The sequence below is a fragment of the Agelaius tricolor genome, unplaced genomic scaffold, assembly GCF_023055355.1.
Source record: "Agelaius tricolor isolate 1412-34295 unplaced genomic scaffold, bAgeTri1.0.p SCAF_7, whole genome shotgun sequence".
In the NCBI taxonomy this organism is placed as follows: Eukaryota; Metazoa; Chordata; class Aves; order Passeriformes; family Icteridae; genus Agelaius; species Agelaius tricolor.
In genome coordinates, this window is record NW_027269267.1 from 3,722,218 (window position 1) to 3,736,799 (window position 14,582).

Consider the following 14,582-nt stretch of genomic DNA (forward strand, 5'->3'; position numbering starts at 1 on the left):
TGGTGAAGCTCAGCTACCCCAGCTGGGGTGACAGTGACCACTGGCAGGGCCATGGCTGGCACAGGCACTCCCTGCCACCCTGCCTGGGGCATTTTAACAGAGGGATGTGCTCCAGCCTCATCCCACTCACCTGTGCCATTGTAACACAGGCACATCCCGCTCACCTGTGCCATTGTAACACAGGCACATCCCGCTCACCTGTGCCATTGTAACACAGGCACATCCCACTCACCTGTGCCATTGTAACACAGGCACATCATGCTCACCTGTGCCATTGTAACACAGGCACATCCCACTCACCTGTGCCATTGTAACAGGGGACATCAGCACCACTGCACACACCTGTGTCATTATAACGGGGGAAATTGGAATCATTGCTCTCACCTGGGTCATTATAATGGGGGAAATTGGCATCATTGCTCTCACCTGTGTCACTGTAACAGGGGACACCCATGCCAGGCACCATGGTTCTCACTTGTGTCCCTGTAACAGGGTAAGTTGGCACCATGGCTCTTACGTGTGTCACTGTGACAGGGGATACCTGTCCCAGGCACCATCACACTCACCTGTGTCACTGTAACAGAAGACCCATTCCAGAGACCATGGTGCTCACTTGTGTCACTGTAACAGGGAAAATTGGCACCATGACACTCACCTGTGTCACTGTGACAGGGGAAATTGGTACCATGGGGCTCACCTGTGTCACTGTAACAGGAAATTGGTACCATGGCTCTCACTTGTGTCACTGTGACAGGGGAAATTGGCACCATGGGGCTCACCTGTGTCAGTGTAACGGGAAATTGGCACTATGGCTCTTACGTGTGTCACTGTGACAGGGTCACCTGTCCCAGGCCAACCCTGTCCTGTGCCGGTTGCCTCCCAGGCCGCCCTGAGCGCTGTCCCCAGCTGTGCCTGTGTCTGATCCAGCTGTCCCACGGTGCTCCATGTGTCACCGTGTGGAGCCAGCTCCGTGTGTCACCGTGCGGGGTTCGCTCCGTGTGTCACCATACAGAGCTCACTCTGTGTGTCACCGTGTGGGGCTGACTCTGTGTGTCACCTTGTGGAGCCAGCTCCATGTGTCACCGTGAGGGGTTCACTCTGTGTGTCACCATGCCGAGCTCGCTCCGTGTGTCACCGTGCAGGGTTGAGTTCGCTCCGTGTGTCACCGTGTGGGGCTCACTCCGTGTGTCACCATGGAGTGGTGGCTCCGTGTGTCACCGTGCGGGGTTGAGTTCACTCCGTGTGTCACCATGGAGTGGTGGCTCCGTGTGTCACCGTGCGGGGTTGTTCGCTCCGTGTGTCACGGTGCATGGTTGAGTTGGCTCCATGTGTCACCATGCGGGGCTCAGTTCGCTCCACGTGTCACCGTGTGGAGCCAGCTCCATGTGTCACCGTGCAGGGTTCGCTCCGTGTGTCACCGTGCGGGGCTGACTCTGTGTGTCACTGTGCGGAGCCAGCCCTGTGTGTCACCGTGCGGGGTTCACTCCATGTGTCACCATGCAGAGCTGGCTCCGTGTGTCACCATGCGGGGCTCGCTCCGTGTGTCACCATGCAAAGCCACCTCCGCGTGTCACCGTGCGGGGCTGTTGGCTCTGTGTGTCACCGTGTGAAGCCGGCTCCGTGTGTCACCGTGCCGGGCTGGCTCCATATGTCACCGTGCGGAGCTCAGTTCGCTCCGTGTGTCACTGTGCAGGGTTCGCTCCGTGTGTCACCATGGAGTGGTGGCTCCGTGTGTCACCGTGCGGGGCTGGCTCAGTTCGCTCCGTGTGTCACCGTGCGGAATTGTTGGCTCCGTGTGTCACCATGCGGAATTGTTGGCTCTGTGTGTCACCATGCGGAATTGTTGGCTCCGTGTGTCACCGTGCGGAATAACAATTCGCTCCGTGTGTCACCGTGCAGGGTTGGCTCCGTGTGTCACCGGCCGTGTCACTTCCTCCGGGCCGGTTAAACATTGACAGGCACAGGGCGGAGGAAGGCAGAGGCCATCCCTGCGTGTCACAGTGCCAGGCACGGCCTGCTCGGACAGCTCGGAGCAGCCTCCCTTCCCTCGCAGACAGTGTCCCCAACACCTGCGGGACGTTTCCTGGGACAGCAGGTGCGGGCTGGCCCCGGATCCTCACCTGGATCCCCTCCAGCCCCTGCGAGGGCAGCGTGAGCCGGAGCTGTCGTCAGAGGGAAGCGGTGGCAGAGCTCAGCGCCAGGGATGTGATCCAGGTAAAGCCCTGGATTTGCTTCCCGGCTGACAGGGCCGGGGATGGAAGAGAATTCAGCCCTTTTAGCCCTTTGCCCTGCTCCTGCCTCAGCAGGGAGCCTGCCCTGGGCTGGCTGGAGTGGGTCCTGGCTCTGTCTGCTGTTCTGCTTCCTGGCATTTGGGGTTGGTGGCTGTCGTGGGGTGCCCAAAGCCTCTGAGCCCCTCTCTGGGTCCAGCTGCCGTTCCTGGAGGGGATAATTATTGTGATTATTCCCTGCCTGTGTCGTGGGTGAGGGAGGGAGCAGGCTCAGAGCAGCACTGGCAACCTGAGTCACCCATGCACCGGCAGAGGAGGGGAAAAGCAGCCCAAAACAAACCCAGGCATTTAATTCATCCTCAGCCAAAATATCCTGTTTCATCTGGGGATCAGATAATATTTCCCAGCCCTTTTAAAGTCCATTTTGAAACCAAGTAAAAGAAAATATTATAGATCCCTCCTTTGCTGCCTTGCTCTGCTTCACCCCAAGCTGTTTACTGATTTTTGTCCTGGATTTGGCACAATGTTCTTGCCAGTTTATTCTTCACCGTGTAAAACTTTGCCCAGCTCAGATTGCTTTGGATTTGTCAGGGGGGGTATGAAGGCTGCTGTTCTGCTTGGAAATCCTGCTTGGTGTCACAGCTTCCTGGAAAAGGACCCAGCCCTGTGTTCTGGATTTGTTTCCTGATGCTTTACTCGGGCTGTTTCACTTGGTGTGACAGATGATGCCAGCTCCTGTAATCCTGACTGGTTTGTGTGTGACAGCCAAGAGCTGTGACAGTGACAGAGCACAGAGAAATCCCTCCAGGCTCTGCACAGTGCCCCTCCCTCCCCACCTGCCTGCTGGGGACTCCTCCACACAGAAAATACGGAGACAAAAAAGACCCCAAACCTTTTAAAACACACCAGGAAAACCTGAACCAGCCTTTGAACAAAGAGGTGAAGAAACCAACCCGCAGGTTTGGCTGAAAATGTTGATTAAGTTGACAGGGCTGTCCTGTAGGTTCCCAGGGTAAACTGAAAGCTTGAAAAATGGGAAAATGTGGATGAAAATGAAAGCTTGAAAAATGGGAAAATGTGGATGAAAATGAAAGCTGAGCCTGCCAGATTCCAGCAGGGAACGAAGCTCTGGTACCTCCTGGTGCTGCAGGAAACCCAGGGTGTCCCTGTGGTGACACTCAATTCTCATGCACTGCACAGAGCTGCCACAAAGAGCACCCCAGGAGTCAGAAAGTCACTTTCCTGACAAGAAATTTGGTCTGGCCACAAAACCACATCCTCTGGCCCAGGTCCCTTTCACAAAGGCAAGCTTCAGTGGCCCAGATGAGGAATTGGTAAACAAAGCCCAGTCAAAGCCTCTCCCACATATTTTGAGGGGGAGGAGGAGAATATCTCACAAGTGAATCACAAACACTGAAAAAGCAGAAAATATGCGAGTAAGGTGGTGTCTCACACCCAGAATCTGTGCATTATTTCTGACCACAGTGGAGAGCTGCAGGTGGTTTATTGTGGGGTATAGGAGGCACTCTCAGGTTCTGAGGAATAACTCTGGGCACCTTTTTTTGCACTCTCAGCCTTTCTGAGGGCTCAGTCTGGGCAGCTGGGGGAGGTTTGATGCTTCTCATCCTCACAAGTGCAGCAGCTCAGAGAATTATTTTCCCCAGTTGCTCAGGAGTAACGTTAATGATGCAGCTGGAGCTGCCCTGGCCCTGTCAGTGCTGAGGAATGGGAGATCTGCAGGAGGAGGTTTCTCTGCTGAAAAGAAAACGTCCTCTGTGTCTTTAAAAACAATTATTTGAGGAAAGGTTCTGCTCTGCTTCCAAACCCTCCCTCATTTAACCTTTTCCCCTTGTTGGTGGAACAGGTCGCACGAAGTCACCCCTGTGACAGGACCCAAGCTCATTCCCGAGTTTCTCCAGGAGTTCTGTCCTTCAGCTCCTCCTCAAGCATGCAGTGACCACTGGTGGCTTCCTGCCTCAGGGAGCAGGAGAGAATGCTCCATGGAGAGCTTCCAGAAATGCATTTTGCTCCCCCTCATCCTGACGGCCTGGCTGCCAGGTAGGACCTGTTGGTGACCCCTGGGATGAACCAGCGTGGACAAGATGTGGGCACTCATTCCAGGTGGTGAAAATGGCCTTGGGGACGAGCTCAGGCTGAGCACTCAGCCACAGAGCGGGATTATTTCAACTGCTTGGAAGGAGATGTTTGTGTTTCAAGCCTGAACCATCTAAAGTGTGCTTGAGGGTGAAGGGCTGAGCAGAGTGTGGGGTGGGGAGGAGGTGGGAGGGCTGCCCTCTTTCAGTTTCCTCGTTTTTCTCTTCCTCCTGATTGGGACTGCTTTTGAGGGTGCATCTGTGGAAACCTCAGTACCAGCAGCTGGTTTTTACTTCCAGAAGTAAATGCAAATTCTCACATTGCTGGTTTACCACCAATTCACACTTCACATGCCTGAGTCTCAAAGTCAGTTCAGATTAAAAGTGTCTTTGTGGCAAAGCTTTAGAGGAAAAGTGAATATTAAGTGACTAGTTGGGTAACAAAGACAAGGCTGATTTTTTTTTTTTTAATTACAGTCTAGCTGGAGTTTTAAGAGGCTCTGACAGGAATGAGCTGCAGTGGGATGAGGGGAAAGGTGTTGTCATGGATTAATAGTGAAAGGAAACACAATGCAGGAATAAACAGTGAGTGTTCTGAGCAGGGGAGCTGCACAGGGATGTGTGGTGCTCAACAAGCTCTTGAAGAACCTGGTGAAGAGGAGGAGCTGTGAGGTGGCAGACTTTGCAAGCAGTGCAGAATTACTTAGGGCAGCCAAATCCAAAAAGAGACGGGGAAGATTTGCCAGAAAATGTCACGATGTCAGATGAGAAAGTAAGAAAGGCACAGAAAGCATTTAATGCAAAGCATCTCTCAAATGCAGTGTCGAGTGGAGAAAATAATAGATGTCTTGGAAAGAGAGTAAATTGCTGAAAAAGAGAGAAAATTTCACCATTTCATGTCTTCAGCAAGGGCAGATAAAATGAAACCTGGCATGATGTAAATCCCCAGAAAGGTTTCATCTCAGATATTGGCTGTTTTGTTAACCCTTCCATCACAAACAGGACAGGTCTGAGAAAGCTACCAAGTGTGATGGAGCTGTTCTAAGGTAGACAACAAAGAATCATAGGAGGGTTGGAAAGGACCTTAAAAATCTTCCAGTTTCCACTTCCCTGCCATGGCAGGGGCACCTTGCACCAGACCAGGTTCTTTAGTGCTCCATCAGCCCTGAACACTTCCAGGATGGGGCATTCAAAGCCCCTCTTGTCTAGGAGGGAAGGATGAGGAGGCTTCATTAGACTGGGGTATCTTTTCCCTGCTTGTGAAGAAAAATAAATGGTAAAAATGTATTAAAATGATTAATTAGATGGAAGTGAATGGTGAAATGATTATCCACAATTTCTCATAACAAAATGAATTTGTGGTAACCACTAAAAGTATCAGATTTAGGGCTAACCAAAGCCTGTTCTTTTCTCAGAGCATGTAATTAAATTGTAAAGCTCATGGTCACTGGCTGTGGGGGATATCAAATTATAAACAGGCTGAAAAAACCCAGAAACAAATATCATAAAGGGTAGAGCCATAGGTGCAGAAGTGTCACCATCATATTTTCTGAAAAATCCCTTCACCAGGATTTCTTCTCCTGGGAAGCTGAGAAGCCTCAGAGAAAAAGGAAAACAATAATTATCTCATTTGCTTCTCCTGTGTTTTGCTGCTTTGGAATGTGGTTTGGAGATTGTTTACCCAACCTGTGAATTCTTTTTACTTAATGACCAGTCATGGTCAGGCTGTGTTGGACTCTGAGGAGAGAGTCAGGAGTTTTTAATTAGGATCTTGTTAAGCCTTCTGTCTGTATCCTTTCTCTATTCTTTAGTATAGATATAATATAATATAATATAATATAATATAATATAATATAATATAATATAATATAATATCCTTCTAAGAACATGGAGTCAGATTCATCATTTCCTTCCAATGATGGAGACCCCAGAAAATACCACAAAAAAGCAATTTTTGGCTCAGGAAATCCCTGGATCTTTTTTTTTGGGCACTGGGGACTGCCAGTCAAACATTGAGTGAGAGGAGAGATGAAGACAAGCCTGGGGGCTGTGGAGAGGTTTGTGTGCAGGTGGGAGGAAATAAAGACTTGCTGAGCATCAGGAGTCTGGTATTACTTGACAGAAACATCCTGTAAGCATTTAAAAATCCTTGTTAACACAAGTGAACAAGCCAGTGCCTCGCTGCAGGCTTTGACAAGCTCTAACCTACTTTGGTTTTCAAAAAGCTCAGCTGCAGGGCTGTTGGGTTTTGAGACAAACTCGAGCTGCTCATTTACTTATTTATTTATTTATTTATTTATTGTTGTGTATTCAACAGCTGTGATAGCAGAGCTGTGGCTGGAGCAGTGGGCCAGTGGTGAGGAAGGGGAGGTAGTAGAAGGCAAGGTGGGATGAGCAGGAGAATGAAGAAAAAGTGAAAAGGAAAAGGAATTTCAAAGAGACTGGAAGGAAAAAAAAATATATAGAAATTCAAACAGAAAGAGCAAAGAGGGAAGGGAGAAAGACAGATATTGGATACAAAAAATGAAGGATGAAAACCAGTGTTTGTGGAAGGGCAATATGGGTGGAGAGGGGGAGATTATTTTGAAATACGATAATGAGGCTGAAAAAAAGAGGAATCATTATGGCAAAAGGATAAGCTCATCCTGTCCTTCCCTGTGCTGCATCCAAATAGGTCACTGACAAAAGAAGAAAGGCAGAGCCAGCAGAGGAGAGGGGGCAAGGAAGAGAAGGTAGCCAGGTCTCAATGCCCTTGTTGTTGAAAATCCAGTGTTGAACTGTGGGCCTTTGGGGTTCATCCAAGTGTTGAATAAAAAACATTGCTGATGATGGGCAAGGGTGGCTCTTTGGCAAATGAGTTTCCCTCAGTGCAGGCATCATCCTGCACAAGATGCATTTCCATTTCTTCACGACCTGCAGTGGTGTGACGGTGAATTTGTGCGGCACAGGAGGGAAAACCCCAGCTCACAAAGGAGTTGGTTTGTGCTGTGTGCGTTGCTGGGAGGCACCTGGGACACCAGAAACACTTCATTTCAGCAAATTTTCACCCCTGCTGAGTGCTCTGTAAACATTTAGTGATGTGCCTCAGAGAAGGTGCCCTCACTCAGCCCAGCATTTCCCTGCTCTTCGCCTGGGTGGGATGTCTCCCTGCTGGAGTGGGGGGAAGCAGATGTTAAAGCAGCTGTTAAAAGCTGAACATGTAATTCCTGTAAAGTGCAATGAAAATCTAGCCCTTAATTTGTTTAAAAGCAGCCATCTGCAAGGTATTTTTGAAGCAGGATGCAAATGAAAGCAGCACTAACACTTTTTCTCCCCAGTGCATGAGGCAAGGTCCAGCACTGGCTGGAGGCATTGGTAGCTGGGTTTAGATCCCATTTGTGCCATGAACGTCCTCTGTGACCTCACACAGGTGACTTTGTCACTGTTTGTGCACGGGTTGGACAATGGAACATGCTGTTGGTTCAGGACTCCACGTGCAGAACAAACAATAAAAGCAAGAAGATAAAGAGGCAAAGGAGAAATCACCGAAACCATGCAGGCCACAGGTGGAGAAAGCTGATGAAACTCCTTGATGGGCCAGGAGCTAAATGGAGGAGAGGTTGTGTCCCACTCCTCAGCCCTTCTGCCTCCCAAAGGATCCCCATGCAGGGCTCAGGGACCTTTCCCCATGGGGCAGCAGTCAGGGAAATGTCATTTATTGCTCCAGCAGACATGGTTGCTGGAAGATGTATATCCTTCCTTACCTATGGACCGATAAAAAATAATTATCACAGATAAATGATTAACTCATACCTGCCTGCCTACACTGCACTAAAGAAAGCAAAAGCAACATAGCCAATTATTTTTAGAGCCAGTGATCACTGATTATTCCTGTTTAGGGATAAATTTCAAAGATTAATTAACAGCAAGGATTGTCCTGAAAGTTGAACCATTTATTCAGAGCCCTGGCAGATCACAGCTCCTTGAAAAAGCAGAGTGTTTGCACAGGCATAGAAATAAATTCCAAGTGCACAGAGAACAGTTTGCATTAAGAGGGGAAGAGTGGGTAAGTTTTAATTTGAACAGAAATATGATTTACTTAATCTTATCTGGCTTTATTAATTATCACAGTAGGTAAAGTTTGCTTTTCGTTTAATGTTTTGTTGCTCACACACAGATATACTCTGCAGACTGAGGTGCATGGCAGAGGTAACATAACCCAGGAAGGTGGAAAATTTTTATGAAGGTTTTTGTAAACATGACAGAAATCAGAGTCAGCCATACACAGAGCCAGGGAGAGCAAGGTTTGCACAATCCTGCAAAACAAAGAAGTCTGTAAATGCTTGCAGCAGGTGGGAGGAAAGAGAGGAGATATTTATATTAAAGAACAATTCCTGGCACCAGCCTGGTTGGATGTACAGTGGTTAAATGTGGGCTGGGTGTGGTCCCCAGCACGAGGTGAGAGATGAGAATCTTGACTCCATGTTCTCAGAAGGCTGATTTATTATTATATTATATTATATTATATTATATTTTATAAAAATTATATATAATATATATTTATACATATTATATGAATAGATTTATACAAAATAAAATATATTATATATTTCATAATATATAAATATATAATATTTTATAATAAAATACAATTTATACTATATAATATTTTACAATATATATTTTATATCTAAAATATATATTATAGAATATATTATATAAATATATAAAATATATTATGTAAATATATTATATTATATTATATTATATTATATTATATTATATTATATTAATACTATAATAAAACTATACTAAAGAAAGAGAAAGAATACATCCAAAGGCTTAACAGGAATGAATAATAAAAACCTGTGACTGACTCTTCAGAGTCTGACACAGCTGATGGTGATTGGTCATTAATTAAAAACAATTCACATGTTTGGATAAACAATCTCCAAATCACATTCCAGAGGAGCAAAGCATGGAGAAGTTGGGGCTTCTCATCTTCCCAGGAGAAGAAATCCTGGCAAAGGGATTTTTCAGAAAATATCATGGTGACAGCTGGGAACTGCAAAAGGCTCTGGGCAATGGAGCAATGAGGTTCCAGACCCCAGTCCTGGGAGCAGCTCACTGAGGCACTGGTTGCAATGTCCTCACTGAGACTGGGCTCTGGTTCCATTTATGCAAACACCAAACACCCCTGTTGTGTGAAAAATACAGTGTGTCCTTCTCACATCAGCTGCTGCCTGAAATAATTTTTTCTTTCAATAATTTATAGCTAATCCATTAATGAATAAATTACCTAAAAACAAACTTGGTGTGAACAAAACCCTTAAAAATTACTTCATTGCCCGGAATACTCTTAGCAAGGGAGTGATGACCATTTCAGGCTTCCTTTCTCCTGGAACACAATTGAAGACTTTATTCTCAGGCCAAATTTGCTGGCGTGAGGTTTTAATTAGGCTGCCATGGACTGCAGTGTCTAATTGCTGCCATCATGCAGAGCCCAGCTGGGAGCATTGGGGCACCACAGCAGGATTGTTCCCTGGGGAGGCAGATCCCCCTGGCACGACTGTTGGGTCTGCAGGAGGGAAATGTCCTTGCTGGGACTCAAAATATTCCTGTGCAGTTGGTGGAGTTGGCAATGGGAGGCCCTGGGTCTATGAGGAGGAAAGGAAAACAAAGCGACTTCGTTAGGAGCTTTCAGCTCTGAAAAATACTGGCCAGAATTCACACTGCCTTTCAGGGAGTTAAAACTAATGAGTTTAAGCACACCTTGGATATCAGAAAGCCTGAGGAAGGCTTTAGAAAAAGTACATCACAATGTATGTGATGAATAATTGAGGAACAGGGGAAGGAGCACGGAAGGATAAATGATGGGGCTGCAAAAAGTCAGTGGCAATCCAAGATATGGAAAAGGAACTAGTTACACACTCCTTTAATTATTAAAAGTGTGGGCAACTCATGTATTTTCCTACTTAAAAGTGGGATTTTTTCTGTCAGCAAAATGGTAGTCAGTAAATTACTGAAGAGAAACAGGTGATTTTGGAGTGGGAGAAGGAGACGAAATAATTAAAGGCATTTTTAAAAAAAACACTTAATCTAAGCAGGATCTGAAAGAATAGATTGCACACCTCCATCTCTGAACTGCTTAAGATGTTTGACACTATCCAACCACCTCTGCTGGTGTTGTATATGTGTTTATGGACTGCTTTTGGTTCCCTCACAGGTCTGGGCTTTTGTTACTCCATCACAAAAGGCCCTGAGAACGCCACAGTGCTGGCTGGCTCAGAGGCCAGGTTCAACTGCACGGTGTCTGCAGGATGGAAAGTCCTCATCTGGCTCTCCCAGGGCAGCCCTGTCCTCACTGTCCTCAGCTCCCAGGGCTCTGTGGAGACCACGGAACGCTTCACCTCCAGGAACTACAGCACTGGGGATGAGTTCACCTCGGAGCTGATCATCCACAACACCCAGCTGAGTGACTCTGGCAGGATTGAGTGCAGCATCCAGCAACCCAGCCAGAACAACTTTGCCTTTCTCTCTGTTCAAGGTGTGTATGGCTGATGCCTTGGGCAGGCTGACCTAGAGCAGAGTTACAGAATAAAGCAGGGATTTATTCAAAGGCCTCCATGGATGCACCTTGGGCAGCACCAGAGCCCAGCCAGGGCTGCACCCAAGATGAACCAAAATGGCCCCAAAATGCACGGCCGGGCACGGGGTCTCTCCCTGGGATCAGTTCTGCTCCATTTGCATCTTGCAGTTCATTGTCCCATTCCAGCTTTAGCCCCTGCAGTCCCACCCTGCTTGTTTTTCTCTCTCCAGCCCACGGGGTTTGTGCTCTGGGGCTGAGATTTGGATCATTTGTCCTTGGTGCCCAGCTGGAGCAGGAATTGTTTTGTCTCCCTGCTCTGTGCACAGAGCTCACCATCCCATAATATGAAGCCCAGCCCCACACACTAAAGCAGCACAGAATCTGAAAAATAGAAAAGTTCAAACCTGAGGCATCATAGCCACCAGCAAAAAGCTGTTTTATTGTGCTGCACTTAAGGGAATCCTCTGAGGAATTGCTCAGGTTATCCCTGGGAAGGAGCACATGCTCCCATTTCCCATCCTTTGCCTCCTGCCCTCCTCGCCCTCATTTTACTGAGAGGGTTTTAGAGTCACATGTGGGGTGCCAATAGCAGAGGTTATAACTGCCCCTGTTTTTTCCTGCTCCATCTCTTGTTCCTTATCATCCTGCAGCCAGGAAAGCAGGATCTCAGCACCAGGCACCATCCATTTGTCAAGGAGGGGCTTGGTGCAGTGATGACATCTCATCACCTACCTGTAAACCTCTTCTTAGATGACCTGAGCATATTTAAAACGTAGAGAGAAACACTGTTATTTCACTATGTTGTCCTCCAGCTGGATATGTGTCAAGATGTCCAAAAAGTGCAATTTCCTGCTTTTTATTGGAAAGGTACTGAAAGTTGAGACTTGTGCTTTAACCTATTGGGTAATGGGCCCGTGTAGCTGAAGTATCTGCATGTTTCCATCATGCATATGGTAGATCTGTATTAATAATTGTTTTCCACTTCATATCTCAAGGCATAGCTATTTCTGGGTAGCGAGATAAGATTTAAAAGCCACCAGCAGGAAAGCAATGCAGCGAAACGTTCTGAAGGAACAAAAACATCTTTTCCCTCCCACAGTTAATGGATCTTTACTCATCAAAAATAGCACCTTAACAGTAAAAGACAACCAAACAATTGAGATTGTTTGTGAAGCCTTAGGATGGGCTCCAGCTCCAGACATTGCCTGGATGACAAATGACTCTTTGGTTGATAAATCGAGCTATGTTACCCAGCAAAGCCCAGGATCTCATGGCCTCCACAATGCCCTGAGCACCTTAACTCTGACTCCGAGGGACACTGAGGTTTTGACTTGTTTAGCTGACATAGAAGCACTCCCCAGCCCTCAGAATGCAACTGTAACTCTTATTTTTGACAACTCTGCCACGGGTAAGTGAATGTTTGCTGTGCTTTTCCCGTCCTGTACCACCCGTGCTCAGGGTTGTGCGTTTTGTTCTGCTTGGTTTTGCTTTAGAAAGTTGTTTATTTGCCAATGAAATCCTCTGGGGTGTGGGATTCAGGGCCAGGAGTCACAGCATGATGTATAGGTAGGGTTAAATGTACTTTTAGCAGTCTAATGAACCATGAAGCCCAAGGCAGAACTGAGCAGGACAAAGCCTCTGACAAATACCTGCCTCTGACTCCTGTGGATTCACTGCTAGGAAAACCAGTCTTTGCTCCTTGACCAAGAAAACACCCAAGGAATTGAATTTAGATCTTAAATATCCTTGATCAGAGCATGCCAGCCATATTAACTTAATTTCTTACAAAGCCAAACCCTCGTGTGAAATTGTTCTCTGTAATATCCAATACAAGTTTTAACCCTGATTTGGGAAAAAAACCTTCCCAGTTTCTGCACACTACCCAGAATAAATTCTGTCCCAACATATATGAATTTTTTGGGCATTAGGTTGCTTTTTACTGGCTTTCACTTAAAGAAATTCAAAGTTGCTTTAATCCAAAGTGGGATGTCATGCAAATCTCTCCAGAGCAGTTAGCAAGGCCTTTGATAACTCTAAATATTTTTGCTAAGGCTGTAATCATGGTGACAGCTTCTCTTGATGAACTGATTCTTCTTCTGCAATGGGTGAACAAGGCACACACAAAATATCCTTACAGGGTACCAATGAGGGGTTTGGTACAGACATTTTGACACATAAACAACTGAGAAGATTGAGTAGCTGTGCCCTTTGTTTCCAATATGAATCATTATTAGCAGGCCTTTTTCAGAAGTGCTTGCTTGGTAATGCAGTTGGAAAAGGTCATTTTACCATCCCTAATATGGCCTTTTGTAGTCACATTGATCTTAATTACTGACTAAGCAAAATAGGACTATCCTGAGGAAATTAATAAATTCCCCTGCCCACTCAATTTGCGATGTTTCCATAGCTACTCCCTGCAAATCAGAAGAGGAGAAAAAGAGATGTCATGAAGCACTATTAGTGTATGATTAGTGATTGTACAGGACCATCATTCATTTCTCCTTGGAAATACCATTGTGCAGCAGCAGCAGGCACTCAAAATTTGACAGGATAGGAGAATCTGAAGTCTTTAAATGATCAGGATGAAATAAAAGCATTTATGACACAGGAAGGTCTATAATGTATATATCACACTCAGAATCTAAGAGCTTGTCCCAGTTTTCATACATGGGCTCAGCCTTAGCTGGCTCTTGGGAAAGAGCACAACCAGCTTCAAACATGTAAGAAAATCCTTCCCAAAACTGCTGAAATTTCAATTTTCCCCTTCACTTAAAAGCTGGGGGAATCAAATTCCTCCTTGTTCCTCTCAAGCAATACAAGAACTGCAGAAAACCTGGGCCCTCTCTGGCCACATGGGGAGGGAATGTCCCTCCTTCCTGCACCTCTGGGTCAGTCTTTCCATACAAAATGATGCATTTTCATGTCATTCACTCTTCCCTACAGGGGTGTTTGGCTGTGCCTGAAATTTGGGAACTCCTACAGAATTATCCCAGCAGATGCATTCACAGAGCTGTTACTTGGAATGGGATCCATGGGGCAGTTCCTTAGCTGGGTCCAAGCTGTCTTTGGTTTTGGTGTTGAATTCCTGCAGGCTTTTGGACCTGCAGAAGTTGAGGGCAGAGAGTCTCCCATGAGCCTGGATGTCCTTTGCTTTTGAGCTCAGCCTGAAAGCTCCAAAGCGTCCAAGGAGCCACGCGCAGGTTTTTCCAGTCCCTCATTCCTCACTGGTCACCAGCACCCGCCTGGGAAAATCCCCTTTTCTGCAGACACTTTGTCAATGTTTAGACAGCTAAGGGAGGAGCCAGAGGTGGGGATGGCAGCAGAGGATGGGCCCTGTGGAATGAGAAGTGGCTCTGTCCACACTAAACCCTCCATGGAGCTTGGTTTGGATTTCCTAAGGGACTCAAAGGGATTTAACTCCTCCACTCCCTTCGCGCCCCTCCCTTGCAGCCCTGCTTGTGTGTTCACCTGGCAGCTCCTCATTCACACCCAGCTCCAGTTTCTTTCTGCATCCTCCAAAACTGCAGAGACACAAAAATGCTGAAGCTCTGGGAGTGTTTGTGTTGTACCCTGTCCTTCTGGCTTCAGCTCCATAAATCTCTTGGAGATAACCTGACCCTGGCAGGGAGTGAAACATCCTGGTGTGGCAGCCAGCCTGCAGGAATGGGCTGCTGCAGGTGTGTTTAGCTCCTC

The 14,582-nt window shown here is 46.8% G+C and overlaps 1 protein-coding gene across 1 annotated transcript in view; it reads left to right on the plus strand.

The window, feature by feature from the left end:
- Nucleotides 1-1,985: 1,985 nt before the first annotated feature.
- IGSF5 (immunoglobulin superfamily member 5) overlaps nt 1,986-14,582 on the plus strand; it is a 30,847-nt gene continuing 18,250 nt past the window's right edge. Inside the window, exons 1-4 of the mRNA XM_071430154.1 lie at nt 1,986-2,214; nt 4,093-4,286; nt 10,527-10,847; nt 11,989-12,297. Of these exons, the coding sequence (XP_071286255.1) occupies nt 4,229-4,286; nt 10,527-10,847; nt 11,989-12,297 (688 nt within the window). The 5' untranslated portion in view covers nt 1,986-2,214; nt 4,093-4,228. The remainder of the gene's footprint in view (nt 2,215-4,092; nt 4,287-10,526; nt 10,848-11,988; nt 12,298-14,582) is intronic.